General features: G+C 36.8%; 1 protein-coding gene and 1 non-coding gene across 11 annotated transcripts in view; one reads left to right on the top strand and one right to left on the bottom strand.

The window, feature by feature from the left end:
- Positions 1-25,632, top strand: part of TFDP2 (transcription factor Dp-2) — a 174,407-nt gene that overhangs the window by 92,072 nt on the left and 56,703 nt on the right. The window contains exon 1 of one of the 10 annotated variants that reach the window (XM_004754489.3): positions 12,454-12,672. The exons of 5 other annotated variants lie outside the window; for them this stretch is intronic. In XM_004754489.3, the coding sequence (XP_004754546.1) occupies positions 12,564-12,672 (109 nt within the window). In that variant the 5' untranslated portion in view covers positions 12,454-12,563. Of the gene's footprint in view, positions 1-12,453; positions 12,673-12,992; positions 13,092-13,763; positions 13,907-25,632 lie in introns of those variants that run through there. 4 more of the 10 variants (XM_004754492.3, XM_004754488.3, XM_004754494.3 and 1 more) reach the window with 4 other exon arrangements.
- LOC123394561 lies at positions 2,885-3,025 on the bottom strand. Its single transcript, XR_006609326.1, has one exon. It is a non-coding gene; the product is annotated as a U4 spliceosomal RNA (small nuclear RNA).

Genomic DNA, 25,632 nt, shown 5'->3' with positions numbered 1-25,632 from the left:
TGGCTCAGGTCATGATCCCAGGGTCCTGGGATCGAGCCCCACATCGGGCTTTCTGCTCTGCAGGGAGCCTGCTTCCTCCTCTCTCTCTGCCTGCCTCTCTGCCTACTTGTGATCTCTGTCAGATAAATAAAGAAAAAAATCTTTAAAAAAAACAACAACAACATTTCCATTAGAAACACATTCCCATTTATTTATTTTTTTTAAGATTTTATTTATTTATTTGAAAAGAAATGACAAGCAGGCAGAGAGGCAGGCAGAGAGAGAGGGAGGGAAGCAGGCTCCCCACTGAGCAGAGAGCCCCATGTGGGGCTTGATCCCAGGACCCTGGGATAATGACCTGAGCTGAAGGCAGAGGCTTTAACCCACTGAGCCACGCAGGCACCCCAACACATTCCCATTTAAAACAGGAACAAGAGGGGGTGCCTGTATGGCTCAGTGGGTTATGTGTCTGCCTTCAGCTCAGGCCATGATCCCAGTGTCCTGGAATTGAGCCCCGTATCTGGCTCCTTGCTTAGCAGAGAGCCGGCTTCTCCCTCTCCCTCTGCCTCCTGCTCCCCCTGATTGTGCTCTCTCTGTGTCAAATAAAATCTTAAAAATAAATAAATAAAACAGGAACAAGATAAGAAGGTCCACTGGTGGGGCACCTGGGTAGCTCAGTGGGTTGAAGCCTCTGCCTTCAGCTCAGGTCATGACCCCAGGGTCCTGGGATTGACCCCCCACATTGGGTTCTCTGCTCAGCAGGGAGCCTGCTTCCCCCCTCCCCTGCCGCACCCCACCCCCGCCGTCTGCCTCTCTGCCTACTTGTGATCTCTGTCAAATAAATAAATAAAATCTTTAAAAAAAAAAAAAAAAGAAGAGGAGGAGGAGGTCCACTGGCCCCATTATTATGTATTCAGTTTTTTGATGCTCTGTTTTTTAAAGTCAGGTTTACTCTTTCTTATATTTTTATATGTTGTATATTTTGAGCCCTGCAACCTTGTTAAACTGATAAGTTTACTAAAATTTATTACTTTTGCTAGTTTTTTTTATAGATTCTTTTGGATTATCTGTGCCAGTGAGCATTCTTTGGATAGATACCATTTGGTTATAATGTAATATCTTTTTTTATCTATTGCTGTATCAACTTTGCTGACATTTTATTTAGGATCTTTTTTATAGTGGTAACGTATTCATAACATAAAATTTATTATCTTAACCATTTTCAAGTGTGTAATTTGGTGGTTTTGAGTACATTCACATTGTTGCGCAACCATCACCATTATCCATCTCCAATTTTTTCTTCATCCCAAACAGAAACTCTGTACCCATTAAATAATAAATCCATATTCCCCCTTCTCTGGCTACTGGTAACCATTATTCTCATTTTTTGTCTTTATGAATTTGATTATTCTAGGTGACTTCCTTATGTAAGTGGAGACATACATTATTGATCGTTTTGTCTGGCCTATTGCACTTAACATAGTATTTTCAAGATTTACCCATATTGTAGCATTTATCAGAATTTCATTTTTTAAAAAATTATTAACATACAGTGTATTATTTGCCCCAGGGTCACAGGTCTGTGAATCATCAGGCTTACATATTTCATAGCACTCACCATAGCACATACCCTCCCCAGAATTTCAGTCTTTTTTTTAGGCTAGTTAATTAATAGGTTTTTTGCAACTGTGTTCAAGCAGGATATTGGTTTGGAATTATCAAAGACTGTACTTTCAGGGATCATTTCTATAGTTTGGTTTGGAATTATCTTGTGATTTCTTTGTTTGGTTTTCTCTCAGGTTAGTGCCAGCTTTATCAAATGAGTTGGAAAATGGTTTGTACTCTTCTGTTTTCTGGAAGAGTTGGTATAGTGTTAGATGAGTTATTCCATAAATATTTGGTAGAAATTGCCTTTGAAGACATTTGGGCCTGGAGTCTTCTTTTGTGAGGAGACTCTAAACTGGAAATTCAATTTCTGTAGTAGGTATAGGGCTATTCAGGTTGTCTATTTTTCTTGCGTGAGCTCTGGTAATTTGTACCTTTCAGTGATTTTGGAAATGTGTTGTTTAATATTTGGGAATTTTCCAGAAATCTTTCTGTTAATTGATTTCTAGTTTAATTCCACTGTGATCAGAGACCATCCTTTGGGGATTATTTAAATTGTTTTGCAATTTGAAGTTTCTTTCAAGATCTGTTGTATCGCCTTAGTTAAAGTGCACTAAAAAGACTGTGGATTTTGCTGATGTTGAATGGAGTGTTCTACAAATATTAATGACTCAAGTTGATTGGTAGTGTTGTTCAGATTTTCTATATCCTCACTATGTGTCTACTTGTTCTATTGATTACTGAGAGAGGAATGTTGGTCTCCAATTATAATGGTGCCTTTTCTGTTTCTCCTTTGAGTTGTCACTTTTTCTTACATATATTTTGAAACTCTGTTGTTGGGTACATGCACAGTTAGGATTGTTATGTGTTATTTTATTGTTGTTGTTTGCAATATTTTCTTTTATCATTATGTAATACTTGTGTTTATCCCTGGTAACAGTCCTTGTTCTAGGAGTCTCTGAATTTTAATTAGGGTCTCTAGATAATTTACAATTACTGTAATTACTGAGATGTTGAATTTGAATCTGCCATATTGCTACTTTATTCTTCCTGTATGCCCCATCTGTTCTCCATTCCTTTCTTTTTCTTGATTTTTTGGGTTAAATTAGGTATTTTTCTTGTGATTCCATCTTATGTCCCATTTTATCTTTGCTAATTTACCTCTTTTTAAGCCATTTTTATTTAGCATTTGCTGTAGGGTTTAAAGAGTATATCTTTGAATTATCACAGTCTACTTTCAAGGAATGTTATACCATACATTTATACTTCATTTTCTGCCCTCTTTTATGCACTGTTAGCATACATTTTTGCTTTTACGTAATTGTAAACCCTATAATACATTGTAAGTGCTTTGGTTTAGAATCTTAGTTACCTTTTCAATTAGCAATAATCGCATCTCGGATAAACCTCATTGGCCACAATACTGCCACTGCGCAAAGCTCTTAGTTACCTTTTAAAGAGACTAAAGGTTAAAGATAGGAAGAAATTTTCCTCCAGTCTAATAATGAAAAAGTTGGAATAGTTTTTAAAGCCCCTATCTGGTATTTCCAAAATCTGAGTCATCTGTCACTCTGTTTCTGTTGATTAATTTAGCTCTTGCAGTAAGGTTTTTTTTGGCCCTCTTTTGTATGTGTGTTATAATTTTAATGCCACACATTTTGTATAAAAGAACAGTAGAGATTGAAGTAAATAGTATTTATACCTGAAAATGGGCACATTTCTTTTTGATGGGCCATTTGTCTATGGGATTGAGTTGTCAGGAGCTGAGCTGGGTTTGAGTTCTAATGTTGCAATGACTATGTTCATTGTATCTCAGGGGAAGAAAGATACTGAACCTTTAAGAAAAATCTTGGTCTTTAGAAAGGGGAAATGATTCTTAATATTGCATGATGGTAATAGGGTTTGTCTTATGGCCAGACCTATTTGAGTCATGTGTGAATCCTATGAGAATAGGGTAGGTGTAAGTTTTTATGAAAACAATGAAACAGTTGTCTTTTAAAGTATAATTTAATTAGAATCTTGTTAAGTCATTAGCAGTGCTGCCTATGCATATCTCTTATAGGGTATATGTCATAGTAAGGGAGCAAAATATTTTTCCTTGTTTCAGAAAAGGCAAAACTTGAAGCTTTGGCATCTCATGGAGTGTTAGTGTTTCCGCAGAGGAAGGGGGGAGGTGATCTGTTCCTAGTGGAGGCAGCATTACTCAGCAGTACTTACTGGGAATGAGCTTCTAATGAAGCCATGTAAAAGAGTAAAGTGGTGTTTCTTTACTTAGATATGTACTGGAATCATCTGGTATCCTTAGAACAATACCTGTGCCTTGGTCTTGCCCTCAGTGATTCAGATGGAGCTGGTTTGAAATGTGTCTTGGATATAAGTCTGTCATTTGATTCTGATGTGCAGCCAAGGCTGAGGATCACTCCCCTGAAGGCTTGTGGAAATCCTTGTAGGCTGTTGGAGACTCTGTAAGGTCTGGAAGATTTGTATTAGCAGATGGAGGAAATATCAAGTGATATTTAAATTATTATTATTGCTGTGATATACAGTAAAAGCAATTACTTTATTATTTACTAAGAAACATAAAGGATAACTCAATAATTAAAAGTGATTCTGTATTCCTGAAGAGAAAAATAAGTACTTTAAAGTTGACAGTTCTTTCCAAATCAAATAAAAATTACATAATGCCATTTCAGTTGAATCTTATTAGAGATTTTAAAAACCAGTAGTGTCACCCACCACCCAGATGTTGGTTTCTGAAACTATTCTCCAGTAAAAGGATCCAAGCAAGCCTCTTTAGAAGCATAGATAATGTAGGTTTGGGGCAGGAAATACACAAGATGAAGCTGGAATACTTCATAATACCAGAAAGTAAGGAAGTATTAAAAAAAAAAAAAAAAAGTGGATCATGCCAACGCAGCACAGGAGCCAACCTGGAAAAAAGATCCCTGGCCAAAACTGGAGCCATTTGAGCAACAAAGTAAATTCTGTGTTGGATTTTAACTTTAAGTATAAAATAAAAATACATGAGTATATAATCATATAAATAGTAATTGAATAAATAAGTGAGGGAGAAGAGACGCGTCTCCATACAGAATTCCAAGTAATTTATTTAGACACCATTTTAGACACCTTTTCCTCAGAGAGGTAGAGCTTACACCCCCCAACCCCACCGTGAGTGTGGGCTGCACTTAGTGTGGTGCTTCCAAATTGCAGCTTATAGAAACACAGGCTGGAGGTGTGAGAGTAACTTTACAGTGAGGAAACCTTAAAAAATAGCCCACCAGTTGATCCTCAAGGTTAACTTTATCAGTCATAAGTCATGTTGATAGCTGGTACCCTTGGTACGATGTAATGAGATCTTCCTCCCAGTAACTCACAACTAAGAGAAAAAAAATCAGACAAACCCATAATGAGTGGCATTCTGCAAAATACCTGACCAATACTTATCAAAACTTTCAAGGTCATCAAACACAAGGCAGATCTGAGAAACTTAACATACCAGAGGAGGATTAGTAAACATAACTAAATGTGATACAAATAAATAAATATTGGCATTGCAAGAAAAACTGTAGCATGGAAAATTCACAAAAGAAATGCAAATGGTAATAAAAATACAAATATGTATTCAACTTAACCAGTAATCAAATGCAAATTTAAATAATAAAAGCCAATGTTTGCCAGTCAATAGAGCGAAGATTTTTGTTCTTTTGTTGTTAGTGTTGTTGTTAATACCTAATTTGGGGTTGGGGTTGGTAGAGGCCTGTCTGGGAACTCAAGAGTGATACAAACTCTGGAGGACAGTTTGCTCAGTGCTTATCAAAAATCTTTAAAATGTGCAAACTCTGACTTAGCATTTTCTCTTCTGAGGATTTATCCTGATTAAAGGAAGACCTGTGGGAAATTAGCAAAGAATGTTCACGGCATTATTGATGAGAACGAACAATTGGAAGCGGTGTGATAAATAACTGAGTATTGTGATACTGATGTAGGATGGTATTCTAAAAATGTTATAAACTAAATTTATTAAGTTCAAAAAGTTAACCAGCATGTACAGCATGATCCCTCCCCCTGCTTTTTTTGGAAAAGGAAGAATATGTGGCATAGAAGAAGACTTGATATATGTATGTAAAGCATTCATTATGATCATTATGATCATTTCTGGGTATTTGAATTGTGGATGATTTTTATTTTTTCCTATATGCATTTATTTGTTCTTCTTATCTACTTCTCATTCTTTAAATCTATTTCCCTTTGAAGTGTGAGTCAGTGTAAGTCCTCTGGGAAACAAATTGGTAATATTAATCAAACTCCTTAAAACAGGTGATGTTCTTTCACTCACTAAAAACCCTTCTTGGACTTTGTCATTAGAAAAGAAGAAGAGAGGGGCATCTGGGTGGCATTATCGGTTAAGCATCTGACTCTTGATTTCAGCCTGGGTCATGATCTCAGTCATGGGATTGAGCCCCACATTGGGCTCTGCACTCAGACAAGAGTCTGCTTGTCCCTCTGCCTCTTCCCCTTCCCTCTGCTCTCTTTCTCTCTCTCTCAAATAAATAAATCAATAAAATCTTTTTTTTAAAAAAGTACGATTTGAGTGTAGATTTGTTTACTACATATTTTTTTTACATAATCATTTATAATGGCAAAATATGGAGACTTGCAAATATCCATTTATAGGGAAATAAAATATGGCACGTGTACAGTGAAATATTGTACATTCCTGATTGTGTTTAGAGAGTATTTGTTGAGGTCTGATATCCGGTGTTCCTTTTTAGACTTCTGCTCAGAATGGCATCCATGATCCTGATTCACTCCCCAGGTTCTTTGTGGTAGCCTCAAATAAGAAAATAAGAAATGAGTTCCTTCTACTATTTTATGTTAATAAAAAAAGTTAGTAAATTACTTTTTTTCCCCCTAAAGCCATTCTCTCATGTATATTTTATTTGACTTCCTCAGTTTCTATTTTTTTTGCTTTACTTTTAAGGTTATGAGTGTTAGGTGAGCCTTTTCACAGTTCTGTGCTGACCAAAATGTTCTCCTTGCTTTTACCTTGCTGACACATCCCTGTCTTCCAGGTTACAGCTTGAATATCACTCCCTTCAGAGAGATCTTCCTAGAGCACCTTGTATAAAGGGCTCACATGGAATACCCCTTCTCAGCTCTTTGAGCCACTAGTTTCTTTCCTGGCAGTGGACACAGTTGGTATTTTTGTATTTGTTTGCTTGTTTTTAGTGTTTCCTCCATTAGACTATAACTTCCTGAGGCTAGGGATTATATTTCTTTCTTCCCCTACTTAAGGTTGACATGTTGTAAATAGTTAGTAAATATGTGTAGATGGAGTGAACTAGCTTAATTTTGCAGCTTTGATAGATCTCATTAAGAATTTATCATGTAATTGTTGTTATAATTTAGATTGTCCAAAATTATTCATTGATCTTAGCTATACTGGTCTTGAGATTTTAATGTATTTTATGTAAGAATATACAGGTAGGAGGTTATGTTAGACTCAAGAAGTAAGAGGAGCTCTTACTACTAATGGATGCAGAGGAGTTAGTTGGATTAAGGAGGTAAAGAAGAGGGGTGTCTGGGTGGTTCAGTGGGCTAAAGCCTCTGCCTTTGGCTAGGGTCATGATCCCAGAGTCCTGGGATTGAGCCCTGCATCGGGCTCGCAGCTCAGCAGGGAGCCTGCTTCCCTTCCTCTCTCTGCCTGCCTCTCTGTCTACTTGTAATCTCTGTCAAATAAATAAATAAAATCTAAAAAAAAAAAAAAAAAGTAAAGAAGAAAAAAGGAATTTTGGACAAACTGTTAAATGTGCTTTTTTAAAAAGTTGACTATTTTGTCAGCAGTTTTAAGTTCATAGTAAAATTAAGTGGAAAGTACAGATTTCCCACATATCCTCTGTTCCTACTCACATATAAGTTTTTGTTTTGCTTTTTCAGTTTTTTTTTTTTATTGTGGTAAAATATACATGACATAAAACATCATCCTAGTCATTTTTAAGTATACCATTCAGTGATACAGAACACATTCATAGTGCTGTACAATCATCATACCATCCATCTCTATAATTTTTCATCTTGTAAAACTGGAGCTCTGTATCTATTAAATAGTAATTCCTATTCTCCCCTCCCAGCCCCTGACAACCACCATTCTTTTTTATGTCTCTGTGATTTGGCTACTCTCAGTAGTCATATAAGTAAAATCATAGAGTATTTGTCTCTTTGTGATGTAGCACCCTGTCTTTAAGTTTCATATATATTATAGCTTTTCTCAGAATTTTCTTCCTTTTTAAGGTTGAGTAATATTCCATTGTATGTATTTACTACATTTTGCTTGTCATTTACCATTAGTGGTCAGATGGGTTGCTTCTGTTCAGCTGTTGCCAATAATGCTGCTATGAATATGTAAGGACAAATATCTCTCCCCATAAGACCCTGCTTTCAGTTCTTTTGGTTACATATCTCGAAGTGGAGCTTATCCAGCAGAATCATATGGCAGTTGTGTTTTTAATTTTCTGAGGAGTCAGCATTCTGATTTCCATAGTACCTCTGCCATTTTACATTGCATCAGCAGTTCACAAAGATGACAGTTTCTCCACATTTTCATCAACACTTTTTTTCTGTTGTTTTGGTATTAGCCATCTTAATGGTTATGAGGTGATATCATTATAATTTTAATTTGCATTTCCCTAAAGATTAGTGATGTTGAAATCCTTTCCTGTGCATATTGGCCATTTATATATTTTCTTTGGACAAATGTCTGTTCAAGTCCTTTGCCCATTTTTAAATTATACTGTTTGGATTTTTGTTGTGGTTGACTTTTAGGTAGAAAATAAGGTTTGATACTTTCTAAGGTAGAGGGTGAGGGGTCAGATTGAGGAAAATTTAGACTACTGTTTTAAATAGTTTGCTGTTATTATCTAGACCAGAGAACGTATTTTTTTTTTTAAAAAAAGATTTTATTCGAGGAAGAGAAACGGCGAGAGCAGGAGGGAGGGACAGAGGGTGAGGGAGGAGCAGACTCCCCACTGAGCAGGGAGCCCTATGCAGGACTCCATCCCAGGACCTGGGATCACGACCTGAGCTGAAGGCAGAGGCTTAACTACTGAGCCATTCAGGCGGCTGAGCCACCTAGACCAGAAATGTTTAATAGAACTTTCTCTGATGATGGAAATGTTTTATATCTGTAAGCCATTAGCCATATGTGGCTGTTGCAGACTTAACGTGTGTCTAACACAACTGGAAAATCAAGTTTTTAGTTTCATTTAACTTGAATCAATTTAAACTTAAATAGCCATATGTGGCTTAAGGCTACCACTATTTTTGATAGGGTAGTCAGGAGATCATCAGAAGTTGTATTTCTTTCTTTTTTTTTTTTTAAGATTTTATTTATTTATTTGAGAGAGAGAACATGAGCAGGGAGAGGGACAGAGAGAGAAGCAGACTCCCCACTGAGTAGGGAGCCCAGTGCAGGATTGATCCCAGGACCCCAGGATCACGAACTGAGCCAAAGGCAGATGCTTAACCAACTGAGCCACCCAGGTGCTCCAGAAGTTGTTTTTCTTACTTATTTTGTTTTTATAGTAGGGTAATGATGCGTATTTTGGGGGAGGAAAAAAAACTGGAAACAATGTGGGCATTTGGATGGTAAAGAAGCAGTGGGAATAGAAAGTCACTTTCTATTCTGGATGAATATGCCTTTAACAAGAATGGGAAACATAGGAGGATGAGTTGGTTTGGGAAGGTAGACATGGAGCTCAGTACTGCAGAAATTGACTTGAGATTTTGGAACTTAGAGGCAGAAATGTCCAGTGAGCAATTGTAAATTAGAGTGCAGTGCAGAACAGAGAAGACAAGGGCTAGAAGTATAAATTTTCATAGTCATCTATATATAGTGGTGATAAAGCCATGGAAATAGGTAATACCCCTCAAAGAGGAAATGTAAGTCTTGAATAAAGGAGCATCAAGGATAGATCCTTGAAAAATTTCTGTATTTAAAGGTGGGAAGAAGAACAGGAGCAATGAAAGTGAGGTTACTTTTTACTGCATGATATATTTAAGAAATTATCACTTATCCATGCAAGTGGTAGCAGGGACTTTTTGCTTTAGATGTAGTTTTCATCAGGATGATTAGACATTTTATTTCAAAATGTGAGTAAGTATAGGAAACCAGCATGCGTAATTTCCATTCCCTCACAACATGGATTTGGCAGATACTGACTTTAGCAGAATGGGCAAGTAAAAACTATGGTTAGGCTATCATAATATCATTTCTGCCTGTAGATTCAGAAAGGTACCTGTAAGATATGGTTACCAATAACCATCACAAACTCCAGTCTGAATAATTTAGCTTATAAACCTGGGGGAATTAATGCCTAGCCCCCTTTGGCGTTTTCTAGATAACCAAGTAAGATTAAGGAGAAATTGTTTGAGAGGACATACACAAGATGTATTTTGTTATGCCAGTAGGAACACTTATAATTCCCTCAAAGTGTGTGATGCAGTTGGAAAGGAACACAGAAGCTAGGGATTATGCTGCTCGGCCAGAATGGCTTGAAAGTAGATAGAAAGGCTGTGTAAGTGAAGAATTTGGGACTGGAGAAGGGACACTGGCAAGGAAGGCAGACATGGAGAAAGAAACATGGAAGAATAGGGATAGGCTTAAAGTCAGATCTATGGAGTAGACAGTACTGAGCCCTGTGGAGCAGGTCAGTTTCCTCCCTAGCTCAGTGCCTGATAAGTGCTCAATGAGTATTTGTTGAAGAAAGAATGTGTAATGGTTAGGGAAAAGAAATATTGCTCCTGTAGGAACCATTCCTGATGAAATCTTGCTTTGGTCCCACCTTATCTTACCCATTACTTGATCTCAGCCATCACATGTTTTCTGACCTTGGGTTGCTGTTACATTTTTTTCTTAGAACACATATTGAATATGTGAATATTGCAGGTAATTTATATTTGAAGTTTTTTTTTTTTAAAGATTTTATTTATTTGACAGAGATCACAGGTAGGCAGAGAGGCGGGCAGAGAGAGGGAAGCAGTCTCCCTGCTTAGCAGAGAGCCAGATGCAGGGCTTGATCCCAGGACCCTGTCATCATGACCTGAGCCGAAGGCAGAGGTTTAACCCACTGAGCCACCCATTCGCCCTATATTTGAACTTTTAATCATTGTCCAGCTCTGGCAGTGGGACAGGGGGAGGGACTGATACTCTGCTGTTTATAAGTATATGAGTATATCTGAGTACTGAGAAGTTTATTTTCCTTTTGTTTTAGGACTATACCGGAGGGGCGCCTGGGTGGCTCAGTTGGTTGAGTGGTTGAGTGTCTGCCTTCTGCTCAGGTCATGATCCCTGTGGGAGGAGTCCCACATTGGGCTCCCTGCTGAGTGGGGAGCCTGCTTCTCCCCCTGACTTTGCCCCTCTCCCACCTTGTGCTCATGCTCTCTGTCAAATAAATAAAAAATAAAATCTTTAAAAATGAAAAAAGAAAAGGCTACACTAGAATAGTTGTGACCATATCTATCTAGTTCCTGAATATTCTGGCCTTGGGTGACATATGCAGCCACTTCTGGCTGTTGAGACAGGTTAGAGGTGTGCACGTATTTTCTGTGTGTGGTTTATGGTAAGGTGACAAGAATGGTGAGAAGCAGAGGAATTTAAAGTTATTTCTACATATATAAAACTGATGGGATGCCATATGATTTCTAAAATTCATTTTTTATTCAAAAGCCTTGAAATCTGATAGTCCACAAAAACTTAGTGTATAGAATTTTAAGTCAAATACAGTCACATCTGATAGTGAAAACAGATTTTAGAATCTGAAAAGATAGAATCTGAAAAATACAGTCATATAGGTTGTTTTTCAATTTTAAGCTATTATATAATTATAACCCAAGTTAATTAAATCCTTATGCACGTAAATGAAATAGGTAGTACATAGTCTGTTTGCAAAGGAAAGTTTGTTTATGAAAAAATTCTCATCTGTTTTGCTCACATATACATACTTGAATATTTAATAGGCGTTGTTTTAGACGCTGAGGATACAACACTGAAGAAAGCACAAAATCTTTGCCCTTCTGAAGCTTTTGTCAAGACATACTTTCAGAGGGGACTATTTCAGATTAGGTGGTAACTAATCAAAAAAGGAAAGTGATATCTTAGTCTGTCTAGGAGAGTTGTACGTTCAGGGAACTGAAATATAAACGAATTAATTCACTAAAGACAAGGATTTTTGTTTGGCTTTTATCTGATGTGTTCACTACTATATCCTCAGAGCCCCAAATAGTGCTTGGCTCATAATAGGCATTCAGTAAATATATGTCACTGATCAAAGTGTTTATTGTTTTGAATTTGTATATCATACTCATGTACTTTAGTAAATGATTTCTACATCTAGCTAGTTGACAGTTTTATCTCAGTTACCTTATTTTTATGTTTGTTACCTACTTTTGGTTTCTCCTTGTACCCACATGTCAGGATATAGGAAAAGCTTATTAATATTAATAATTAGTCATATGGTGATCTGAGATTATAAAAGATAGATTTGGAAAGGAACTTTAGAGGTCATCTTTTGTTTAGCCTCCTGCCTAGGAAAAACTGAGTAAGATGATTAGGTATGTATTTTTAATTAATCATTTAAAAAACTAGGACAACATGATGGGGTTCTCTTGAGAAAATGGAGAAAGGTACTTAACCCTAGATATAAAGATACTAACCTGAAAAACTTAGAACTTCTAACCGTGTGGGAAAGTGAAAAAAATTGAGCCCAACTAAGCTGCTCTTTGTTGATATCAGAAACGGGCCTGTCATTCATGTTGGCATTGAAACATAGCCTCCTATCTCAGGGGGCAGGACTTTTTTTTTTTCCCTCCCAGAGGAGCTAGACAGTTACTACAGGTTGAAAAGCCCCGACCAGTTTTTCAAGAGTTTCTCCCCTTTTTTTTTTCTTTTCCTTTTTTTTTTTTTTTTTCCCCTGAAACTTATGGAGCTTTTGCTCCGCTTTCAGGATGCATTAAGTCTCCTGCTTTGTGACTGCTTTGGAGCCAGCAAATACCCTGACATGTACAATTCGAATTATGCAGATTTCATGAGTAAGTTTAATCTTATTTTTTTAGCTAGTTAAAATTCAAGTGATGTTTACAATGTTAATTTGGAGTTAGCCATTTTATCTTTTTACTGCTTTTATCTTAAGCATATTTTTAAAACCTTTAATTTAATAAGAAAGTAAGATTCTACACATTAAAAAGCCCCTTTGTCTCTTAAGACTTACACTTCTAGTTTCTTTTGAATGATCTTTGTTGCATTAGACAGAATTCGTATGTCTTTTGAAAGCCAGTTACTTAAACAGTTTTCTTGAGCATCTTTTTAGTTTTATTGAGAAGTATTTTAAATTGAGCTTTTCTGAGCTCGATTACTTATGTCTGACACAGTCTCAAGTTTCCACTGAATGGTAACAAAGACTGTAGAGTGTTGTTGGTACTGCAGTGAGAGGCATGCTTCTTTAGACCAGGTAAGAGAGATCATTTTGTTTCTTACTGCTGGGTGAGTTTTTACCGTGTTTATTTTATATTCTTCCAGCAGCAGCAATATTAAGTTGATAAATAGCCAAGAGCACGCTGAATTCAAGACGTCCTTGCTTATTGCAGACAAGCAAGGAAAACTACAGGGTATGGGGGTTGGGTTGGGCGAGGGGGGAGGGGTAGGGTAATCTTACTTTATCACTCAGTAACTTATATAAATCAATTAAAATGTGAAAGTAATTCTAGAGCTCAGCTTTCCTCTTTCAAGAACTAGGAAAGCAGTTGAGGAAATGAATAATTTTGAAGATACTTCATAGTTATTACTTGTGAATGCAATTCAAATGATAGTTTTTACTTTCATTTCTTTCCAGTAGTTAATAAAATAAGCTTTGCCCTTAACTATACATTTTTTTTATTTGTGAAAACTTTCAAATTGTCAACAGCAAAATATGCTTCCTCAGGATCTTTGAAGTAAACCTGACACTTAAAAAGATATTTCAGCTTTTATAGCTGTTTCACTCCTTTTTTTCCTAGTACATTTTTCTTAAAAGTATTTGGGCTTTGAAAATGTCAGCTGTATTCTAATGAAGCTCGGGCATTGTTTGCTCATAAAGGGGCCGGTGCATTCCACTGCTTTATGGTTTATTATGAGGCACAGTGTGAGAGTGTGGGTGGCACCATTTGGTGTCTGCCTCTTGGGGTAGTGACTGCCATTATGTTAGTGTTGGATTGGCAAAGAAAATACACCATGCAAGATCCTATATGAATCTGGAACCTATGAAGAAAATCTTAACCCTAAATAATAGTGAGTGAGCCTGGAATGTGTGACAACTTGATTGAGTTGATCACTTCAAATATACTCTGGAAAGTCTGCATTTCAGTTACAATTAATATTCTAGCAGGGACAGCTCTTGTTTTTGGATGTATTTAAGAGTTACCCATTCTTTGAATTTTAATAAGGAAGTGAATATTTCTACAATGTTATGACATTTTAAGTAGATACAGTAACATTTTAAATAATACATTTACTTAAAAAGGAGTTTTAAGGAACTTCGTGTGGGTGGGGAGGGGGAGTGAGAGAGGAGGTCAGGCAGAGAGCCTTTCTTTCAGTTAGGAAAGCCCTGATGAAGAAAAAAGCAACAGATGTTTCTTCTGTTACAATTGAGGTTGTTTTATTCCAAATTCACAGTAGCTGGAATGGGTAGGGGAGGTCATAAATCTGACTTAATCGGGGAATAAATAAAACTTAGTCATTTAAAATTTTTTCTTTTATACTTAGAATTTGAGAATCAGTAGAGTAACATACCTTTTGAAAAGACTTTTTAAAAAAATCTTAAAAAATTAATATAATTATGGAAATGTGAGAAAGTTAATTTTAGTGCATGTAAGTTATGGAAAAAATGATCATTAAATCCTACAGAATACTTGGAAAAAAGCCTACCCATTATAAAATATATAAGGAATACTTACGTTGCAAAAGTTTGTAATTGCACAATAGATACAAGGCTCAAAATGAAATTGCATTATGAAACATTATTTGCATATAGTGTGAGAGATCCTTTTATCTTCAGTGAGAAGCATAGGACTTCTTCCAAAAAGATCTTTGAGTAAGAAATGGAAGAGAAATATTTTTAGTTTAATTGAAATGAACCTCTTGAAAGATAGTAAACTTGGATTGATTGCTAATGGACAGAGAAGAATGTTTATTTGCGGGAAAAAAAGTAGCAAAGGAAGAGCTTGGAGGCAATACACATGTTAATGAAAGCAGTCGAATTTTGAAAAATAGTTTTTAAATTTGTGGAATTCATAGCAAGTAAAAACTTTTCCTTTTACAAGTAACAAAGAGAAGTTCTATGCTGTTGAATAGTGTGCATTTATAAACATTACAACTTTGTGCATTTCTTAGTTTGATCTTGAAAAACCAGTGCTAGCACCGGATCTTTCACGTATAAGGTACATAGTAAAAATTCACGATACCCTACACTGTAAAATTAGTAAGAATAGATGACAGCCAAAAAAATTCTGTAAACCATAGTTCAAAATTTGTGTAAGGAGCGAATATTAAATGGTTTTCTAAATGTTTAATTGGTCTAAAAAGATACCAACATTCAAGGAGATTATCAAAAATTTCTCTTGCTCTTAACTGGGATCTGGGGGCTTCCCAGAAAATTTTCTTTGCTTCACATAATGACAGAATTTAGAGATTTTGAGGCTCTTCAGATCACTGTTTTACTTAAGATTACATTAAGATTCTAAAATTGATCTTCATGCATTTTTCTTTTTTAAGGAATAGCAATAGGTAGCAGTTGAAGGGTTTTTTTTCTTTCTAAGGTAAGTAAAGTAACTTACATGGAGTTTAAAATGGATTTATAGGAGTACCTGGGTGGCTCAGTTGGTTAACTGTCTGACTCTTGATTTTGGCTCAGATCATGATCTCAGGGTTGTGAGATGGAGCCTAGCATCAGGCATAGAGCTTGCTAAAGATTTTCTCCTTCTCTCCCCACCTTCTCAAAAAAAAAAAAAAAAAAAAAGGATTTACAAACTATGGTCTGACTAAAGTAAAAATATTTATAATTTTTATCAAAGTATATGTAAGTTTGATGAAATAAACAGCCCTAAAAAAAAGTTGATGGCCCCACGTGTGATATATAACTATGACATAATCCTAGATTGTAGTTACCAAAAATATGTGTAACGATTATAAATGTAGGCATGACAGTTGGGTATATAATAGCATCAGCAACAACAATACAGAAATCTTTGAGACTGTTAACCCTTAAAATTAAGAGTAATACACTGAAAGACTTTCAGAGTAGGGTACCTGTAGTTCTCCCATTGTATATATGAACTCAAAACTGAGGTCTGTGGGCATCTAAGCTTTGCCTATTCATTGTTTTCCAAGTTAGAATACCCAGAGAGTGACTAATGTAGACATTCTCTTTGCCTTATGTATATATGTGTACAACTAGAAACAACAGCAACCTAAAAATCTCTCATTTCTTAGGTGGAGGTCAGAGGGAAGATTGCCTGATGTCTATATTTTTCTGAAAAGAAAATCTTTTACATTGTTTAGGAGCAGATAAAATAATATGAGTATTGGGCTTTAAGTATATTGAGTTAACTCTTGCTAAAGGATCCTGTCATGTAATAACAAAATGTTCTTTCTACCAAGTTTCAAGCAACCAATTTATAAATGAACTTTTGGATCTTGACTCTAAAGCTGGAGACCATCCATAGGAGCTTGGTTTTTGGCACTTTGCTCACTTAGGGTACAAAGTTTGTCACTCTCTTGGCAATTTCTCTGACAAAAATGAAGAGACCTACTTACTATGTGCCAAGTAGACCCAGGGAACTTAGGTATAGAAGTTTGCAAAATCTTATCTTTTTTTTTTGAAAAATCTTCTAATGGATTAGGTTTTTTTGTTTTGTTTTGTTTTGTTCTTTTATAAACATATAATGTATTTTTATCCCCAGGGGTACAGGTCTGTGAATTGCCAGGTTTACACACTTCACAGCACTCACCGTAGCACATATCCTCTCCAATGTCCATAACCCCACCCCCCTCTCCCAAACCCCCTCTCCCCAGCAACCCTCAGTTTGTTTTGTGAGATTAAGAGTCATTTATGGTTTATCTCCCTCTCAGTCCCATCTTGTTTCATTCATTTTAATCCTACCCCCTTAATCCCCCATGTTGCATCTCCACTTCTTAATGGATTAGGTTTTAATTCAAAGATTTTTGTTGCTGTTGATGTCTAACTTTAAGATTTCTTGCTCTTCAAAATATGATTTCGATGTAGCTTCAATAATAGCTTTCAAATGGAACATATTGTTGAAATAAGAATATTGATCATTACAATTTTGAGTATGGTATTATGGAATTCAGTGATCCCCTTTCTAATATTCTAGGGAAAAGAAGTGCTTTGAAACTCTAATTCATGGGTAGTTTTTGGTCTTTTTGGGTTTAAGTGTCGTAAAGTTTTAAATTTAAGAATGCAACTTTTAAATTGTAGATAGTGTAAATTACAGATAGTGTAAGTCATTTGCCATCTTTTATAAATATTGGAAAAATATTTCTCCTGACTAAATTTTTTCTTAAAGAGTTTATTTACTTATTTGAGAGAGAGAGCCCACAAATGAGAGAACACAAGCAGGGGGAGCAGCGAAGGGAGAAGGAGAAGCAGGCTCCCCGCTGATCAGGGAGCCCAATGTGGGACTCAATCCCAGGACCTTGGGATCATGACCTGAGCCAAAGGCAGACACTTAACTGTCTGAGCCATCCAGGCACTCCTTCACTATAAATTTTAAATGAATTATTTACTAACACAGTCAGGAACAGATTACCATGTTAGAGAGGTTGTGGGCTTCTTCATGAGGATGATTTCCAATTAAGTGCACTTGGATATTCTAATACTCATAAATTCTGATCTTTCTGGTTGCACCCAGCTGCCTTGATCTACTCTAGCCATTCAGCGGCTGTTGGTACAAGATAAAATGTGCTCCCATCCACTCACTGTTTTACTAGGCGTGCACACGGTGTTTGTGTGCCATCTGGTGGGTATACTGGCTGTGGTGATGGTGCTGGAAGTAGGGGTTGAATGGAGGCTAAATACTGAAAAGATGTAACATGTAAAAACAAGAGGCTGAAGAAATAAGGGTCACTCAGTCCATTCTTTTTAAAATTTTTTGGAAAGAGATTAAGTATAATGGAAAGAGTCTACTTTACTCCATTACTTCCTTAACTTGAACCACGAGAAAAAGGGACCCTGAAGCAATCTTTCCCAGCCTTGACTGATCATAAGAATCATCTGAGGCACTTGTTAAAAATAAGCATTCCCACCTAGTTTTTGAGTCTTTGGATGTTGAGTGAAGCCAAGGAATGTGCATTTTGAATTAGAGTGACACTACATCCCTGCCCCACCCCCACCTCTTTACAGCTTAAGACCAGGCCCATTTGGGAAAAATTACTCTGAAGGATTGGAAGAGCCAAGTTGTCTGAGGCCATATGGTAAACTAATTCAAGTATTAATCAGAAGATATATTGTCCAAAAAATGGGAAATTCTAATTAAACAGGTAGAAGAGAAATGAGAAATTTATTTACAGGTTTCCTTTACTGAGCAAGATAATAGAAAAAGGACAAAATGACATGTTTTAACTAAAGATGAAGAAGCCAGTGTAAAAGTGATAGAATCAAACCTGTAGGTGAGACTTGTTTTTGGACAGACATTTTAAAAATATTGAAAGGAAAGGTCCTATAAAGAAAACCTAGTGAGAATGGATTAAATGATTTCTAAGATCTTTTAGCTTTGAGGTTTGATGAACTAAATGAAAACAACTATAATATCCCAGATGCCAGACCTTGAATTAAGGAGTTCATTTAAGAAATTAAGAGACACTGTTTAAATTCTGGCATACAGGAAGATGAAGAAAGAAAATTTTTTTTCTCCTTTAAAAGTGAAGAATCCAGGGCATTTAGGGTTTTAGATACCAAAGAAACAAGGAGCTAGTTAATTGCTTTAAAAGGTGTCCTCCATGTAAAATGCTTATCAAAGCCAAGAGAACAGATTTGATCCTTCAGGGAAAGTATGTAGGAAAAACTGACAGGGCAGATTTATTGACCCTTAGGGCTAAGAGCTTGTTTCTTGTGGCCATTTCAAGGTTCTTGATTTGGTTCATGGAAAGCCTTTCTTTGGTTCTTGGAAAGATCCTGGTTAGGTGGTCCATTTGGGGGATCCTAGAAGTCCTGTGTTCTGACAGCTGCAAAAACAGCTAAGCTTTTCTTCCATGCCTATGATATATAGGTATTTGCATTTCAGATCTTCTGTCCTTACCTATGTACTACAGACTGCTTGAATTCCCTTGTAGAAGCAAATATGGAGGGGGAGGTTCTAGAGGCCACTTGAACCATTAAACTTAGGAAATATTAGAAACTTTTTAAAAAAAGATTTCATTTATTCATTTGAGAGAAAGAGAGCAAGACAGCACAAGTGAGGGGTGGGTGCAGTGGGCAGAGGGAGAGGGAGAAGCAGGCTCCTCTCTGAGCAGGGAGCCTAGCTCAGGGCTCCATCCCAGCACCTGGAATCATGACCTGAGCCAAAGGCAGACCCTTAACCAACTGAGCCACCCAGGCACCCAATATTAGGAACTTTTATCTTCTGTTTCTCACATCTCCCATTTGTAGCGATGCTGTGGTTATGGTTATGTAGATATACTCTGTTTTACATATCTTGGCATTTCCAGTTGGATATGTTGCCGTTTTTCAAATTATGTGTTATTAATGTGTTTTACTTATAAAGATAGTGCATTGAATTATTGGGCCTTTATTTGTCAAATAAAGGTGATAAATACTGTTTCTGTTCTAGTCCACTCTTCAGTGACATACATTGCTTTCTAGATGACTGGCTGAAATTAGAAATATAGTTTTAAGATGTAGAATCTTTTTCCCTTGCAAAATGAATTGACCTGTCCTAGAATTGATCTGTGACTTGACCTCATTAGTAGTTTATGTGAAACCAGTTGATAATCTTTTACAGCACTTATTAACAAATAGTTAAAAGGGTAATACAGAAAGAAAAAATGCGTGACACTCCTGTTCTGACTCTGCTTATTCTCTGGTGGAAATGTTAATCGGGAATGAAATAAAAGCATGTGATACTGTCATATAAATAGGCAGATGTGTGGAGCAGAATAGAACATCAGTAAATTGACCCAAATAAGTAAATGATCAAGGTAACATTTCAGGGCAGCATGGGGGAAAGGGAGCAGATTATTTATTAAAAATAGCCATCTGAGGGGCTAGGTGGCTCAGTCAGTTAAGCATCTGCCTTCAGCTGAGGTCATGATCCCAGGGTTCTGCAATTGAGCCCTGCATTGGGAACCCTGCTCGGTGGGGAGACTGCTTCTCCCTCTCCCACTCCCCCTGCTTGTGTTCAGTCTTTCTCTATGTCCCTCTCTGTCAAATAAATAATATCCTAAAAATAGCTAGCGGGAGCGGGGGCGGGGGAGAACCTGGATGGCTCAATCAGTTAAGCCTCTGCCTTTAACTCACCTCCTGATCTCTGGGTCCTGGGATGGAGCCCCATGTTCAGGAGTCTGCTTGCCCCCTTCCTCTGCCCCTTCCTGTGTGCTTGTGCATATGCTCACTCTCTCTTTTTCAAATAAATAAGATATATTTTTTAAAGATTTCATTCATTAAAAAAAAAAAACGATTTCATTCATTTATTTGACAGAGAGTGAGCACAAGCAGGGGGAGCAGCACAGGCAGAGGGAGAAGCAGACTCTCCACAGAGTGTGGAGCCCATGTGGCGCTTGATCCTAGGACCCTGGTATTGTGACCTGAGCTGGAGGCAGATGCATAACTGACTGAGCCACCTAGGTACCCCAATAAATAAAACATACTTTTTAAAAAGGAGCCATCTGAGGGACAAATATTGTATGTTTTATTTCTCACATCAAATAAATTCCAGATGTCAAGGATGTTACATTTTAAATGAAGGCATTAATGTATTATAAGAAAACATGGGGGATGTTTAATACAATCTTAGTATATAAATAAGTTTTTAAAGAACAGTATAGCCAACTGGAAATACCAAACCCTTAAGGTAAGTAAAATGTAACATGTCTGTATATAACATACACCTCTAAGGAGGGAAATAAAGATAAATAAACTTTGTAGTTACTCAGACCTTCATTTTTATTTTTAAACATACTTACAGACCTTCTTGTATATGACACAAAAATCACACAGAAAAGGAATTAGTATAAAATTGACTACATTTTTGGGACATTTGGGTGGCTAAGTCAGTTAAGCATCTGACTCTTGATGTCGGTTGTGGTCAGGGTCTCAGGGTTGTGGAATTGAGCCCTGCCCTCGGCTCTGTGCTGGGTGTGGAGCCTACTTAGGATTTTCTCTCTCCCTCTGCTCCTGTCCTCCCCACTCTCTCACTCTCTCTCTAAAAAAAAGAACAAAAAACAACCCTACTACATTCTTTAAAAATACACAAAGAAAATCATATATAAAAGTAAAAGGCAGATGTCAAATTGGGAAAAATATTTGCATCAGGCATAACAAAGAATATACTTATTTTTTCAATATTTAAAAAGAGAGTCTACTAGTTTAAAAAAATCACCAGCAGTCAACAGAAAGGTGGGTATATTTTCAGGAAAAATTTAGATGATTTTTAAATAAAACATGTCAGGTTATTCATTATAATAAATTAGAACCAAAATGAAACAAGAATCGTTTTTAACCTAAAAGTTAACAAAATTTGATTAACACACTGAATGGTAAGGATACATAGAAATGGACATTTTTATACATTTTTAAAAAATTTTTTATACATTTCTCTATGAAGGGTGAATTGGTGCAGTCATTTGGTACAACCAGTATGTGTAAAAGACATGAATAATCATTATAGTAGTACTTGTAGTAATAAAGGATTTTATTATTATTTGTAATATTAAAAGCTTTTCCGTTACTAAGGGATTGATAAATAAACATGTAGATCCATAAAAAGTAATACTGTGTGGTTAACAAAGTAATATTGAGGCAAAACTACATATACAGGTGTGGAAAGACAACTAAGATAGATACAGTATTAAGTGGGAAAAAAGCAACATGCAAACTGATATAGTATTCCAGCTATATGTGAAGGAAAAAAGGACATTTATGCATATATGTTTGTTTATGTTAGAATCTTTCCGGAAGTTTATATACAACCTGGCACCAGTAGACATCAGTAGGGAAGGGAATAATTAGGTGGTGGCTGGAGATAGAAGGAGACGTAGTTTTCACAATATACTTGTGTTTCATGTGTCTCATGAATTTGTATCATATGCTTCCATCCAGCCATTCATGTATTCATTCATGTATTCATTTTCATGCAACAGTATTTGTTTTTGTCTCAGGCAGGGTGTGCTAGGTGCTGGAGATACAACAGTGGATGAGATAATGAAGTGCCCCTGTCCTTATGGAACTTAAATTCTGGGAGTGGGTGGGCTGAGGACAGATAATAATCACCCCGAAGATACAGATGTAGTGAAAAGAAGGGCCATATGCACCCCAGTGTTCATAGCAGCAATGTCCACAATTGCTAAACTGTAGAAGGAGCTGAGATGCCCTTCAGCAGACAAATGGATAAAGAAGATGTGGTTCCTATACACAGTGGAATATTACTCAGCCATCAGAAAGGAGGAATACTCAACTTTTGCATCAACATGGACAGGACTGGAGGAGATTGTGCTGAGTGCAATAAGTCAAGCAGAGAAAATCAATCATCATATGCTTTCACTTATTTGTGGAGCATAAGGAATAGCATGGAGGACATTAGGAGAAGGAAAGGAAAAATGAATTGGGGGAAATCAGAGGGGAGACAAACCATGAGAGACTGGACTCTGGGAAACAAACTGAGGGTTTTAGAGGGGAGAGGATGGGAGGTTAAAAGAGCCTGGTGGTGGGTGTTAAGGAGGGCACGTATTGCATGGAGCACTGGGTATTATACCCAAACAATGAATCTTGGAACACTGCGTCAAAAGCTAATGATGTGTACTGTATGGTGACTAACATAACATCATAAAAAATTAAAAATTAAGAAAAAAAACTATATTTGCATGAGGACTTAAGGCATTTGAAGGTTCCAAACAGTGAATGTCTGAGTGTGTGTGTGTGTGTGTGTGTGTGTGTGTGTGTAGGCTTTGTCAGAACATTTTAGATGGTGCTGGCCTCATTTCTTGGGTAGGGGAAGAAATTAGACATCTCATTACACATTTAGTCCATTCCCATTTTAAATGTAGATGATTGGCCCTTCGTGTATACCCTCCTGTAGTCTTGGCTGATTTTCTATCTAGCTCTTGGTTCACATTCAGCCTGGAAGATGCTTTTACTCACCGCCAACACCTAGGGATTACTGGTGAGTTCCCCCTCTTGTCCTTTGTGAGAGAAGTAAGAGTCTGGTATGTGATTAAAACACGGTTGGTCCTCTTGTCCCTGAGTCTGTGTGGCTGCCTTGGATAAATGTGTGGATGGGTAGTCAGGGCAACTCTCTCCCCTGGTTGGTTGAGAAGCCTTCATTCTGGAGGACCTAGTTTGGAAGCACATCAAAGGAATGGAAATGGACACAGAGGGAATGAGGACTTTTTTAGTGTTGAAAATAAAATAATGTTGAGAATAGAGTATTTAGCAAGATCTTTTCGCAAGCTGGCAGTCTCAGGACTTAGAAAGGCCTTTTGGCTTGGGTAGTGGGAAACCTCCATTGGCTACATCTGGGGGCCAAATAAGCAAGAGCCTTCGTTCTTCCTTCTAGATTTGGATTTCTCTTGCCTTTTCTATCATGGGAAACACACACACACATACACACACACAAGTGATTTAGGTTTAGCAGATTGGTTCTCCCAGCTGATGATGTATTTGCAAATGGTTATTGGAGCACTATTCCTTAAAAGAGCTCTTTCTACACTGACCAGGTCCTAGAGCTTAGTGCATGTGTGTGACCTGTCTGCTCTTTAGCATGAAGACATCTCTGTCACCCAGGGGAGGGGGCAAGTTGGCTACCAGTCATGGCATTTAAAACAGCAGGACAAGAACCAAGCACTTAGAAGCAGTTGGGGAAATCAGAATAAAGAAAATAAGTCATCATCATCACCTAAGCAAGGAAATATTAATAGGCCATATATCATCACATAGAGAAAAGAGCTCTGGTAAAGAATCATAGTAAATTAGAAGTGCTTATATAGAATGGTCAGGCATCTGATGTGATGACCGACCAGAGACTAGAAGGAAGCTAGGGAATAAGGCAAGTAAATATCTGAGGGAAGAAAGCAAAAGGATTGTATAATCTGTAATTAGCCTCTTGATAGTAAGTATGAAATTGCGTAGGTCACTCCCCCCTCCCTTTTTTATTAAGGTATAATTTGCATGTAGTGGAGCCTAACCCCTTTAGCCTAGCATGATATGACTTTGACAAACACCTACATCACCACAAACTAGGTCATTCTCTTAACTATTTAGGGCTGAAGGTTAGCTTTTCCTTTGGAGTGGGACCCTGTGTGTGTATGGGATATACCACTATTTCTGATTTGAGATTATATAAACCCATTAAATAGGTATACACTTTCTTAGAGTAAGTTATTAATTTGATTCTTCTAGGAGGATGTGACAATAGGCTTGGGTGAAGGTTTTTCCAAAAACTAATTCAGGCCAAAAAAAAATTTTTTTTTCCAGAAAGTCAGTACTGTGAAAAAATAACTTACATTGGCATCATGTAGACAAACCACAGTTATTTCACTGAATTTTTTATTTTAATTGGACATATTGAAGGTGACTAACTGGAACAGGAACCCCTTTAAGAATTATGAGTGAAAGAAATCTTTGGTGTCTAGGCAATTCTAATGGAAAACAGAAAGATTCTAATTACTCAGAAAATCTAAATAAAATTGTGAGCCAAAATTGTGTGCCTGTGCCAAGATTTGGCTAAGTTTTTAACTCTTTTTCCAAGCCACTTCCCCAGGTGATTGATCTCATTTAGTTAATGCAGAGAATTGCCAAAACCCAGATTTAGGCAGGTCTTTAGATTTTTGTTTTTAATAAATACACCAACTGCCAGGAATTGGCTTCTGGATAGTATCAAGCCCCTGTTGCCAAGGAGCTATGAATTAAGGCCAGGTACTTGGGAAAAATTCTTTACACTTGGTTTGGTTCACTTCTCTTAACCTACCTGAAATGTTGGGATACTGGATGTTTATAACCAATTTAAATATGTCCTTTTAGGTCAAAAAAGTTCTGCTTGAACCTAGTTGATTTGATGAAAGTAAACAGTTGTCTAAATGCATGGCTTTTATTTCTGGGTATTATTGAAATCCAAGAAACCTTGGATTTCAATTTCTCATCTTATACAAAATTATTGCTTCCAAAGCAGATTTCATTTTTACTAATTATAAAACACAAATACCTCATTTATAGATTTTTACCTTGTTTAAATAGCTGTGACTGAATCTCATGCTATTTCTCTTCCCTCCCTCCCTCTCTCTTTTCCCTCCAGAATGGCAGTAACTTTTTAAATTATAAAATATGCATGTTCTTAAGATGTTTTTTCAAGTAATGAATAAGTATGAAACAATTAAAACATTTCCCCCAAACTCTTACCAGAGCTAACCTCTCTTACATTTGTTGTTTATCTTGCCATACTTTTTATGCTTTATATAATTTATGAGTTTTTTATTAGTTTTTAGGTAAAGGGAGTCATACTAATCATAGCCTCGTAAAATGGGAACATTTTTCCATGGCTAATAATGTCCTTAAAATTCTGTTTTAGGAACTAAAACTAACTACATCATACACATGTACCAAAAGGTGTTTATACATTTAAGTTGTTTCTAGGTTTTTGCCTTTATCTATAATGTTGCAGTTCTAGGACGTGTATAACTGTTCTTATCTGCTTAGTTTATTAGGATACATATCCAGCAGAGGAATTGCTGCTGAGAGGGTCTTCCCATTATTGGGAATTACTTGTGATGCTGATGCAGAGGCCAGGGATCAG

Source organism: Mustela putorius, unplaced genomic scaffold, assembly GCF_011764305.1.
Source record: "Mustela putorius furo isolate JIRA1106 unplaced genomic scaffold, ASM1176430v1.1 tig00003834_pilon_pilon_pilon, whole genome shotgun sequence".
Lineage (NCBI taxonomy): Eukaryota > Metazoa > Chordata > Mammalia > Carnivora > Mustelidae > Mustela > Mustela putorius.
The sequence above is the reverse complement of the archived record's forward strand: the minus strand, read 5'-3'. Positions and strand labels throughout refer to the sequence as shown.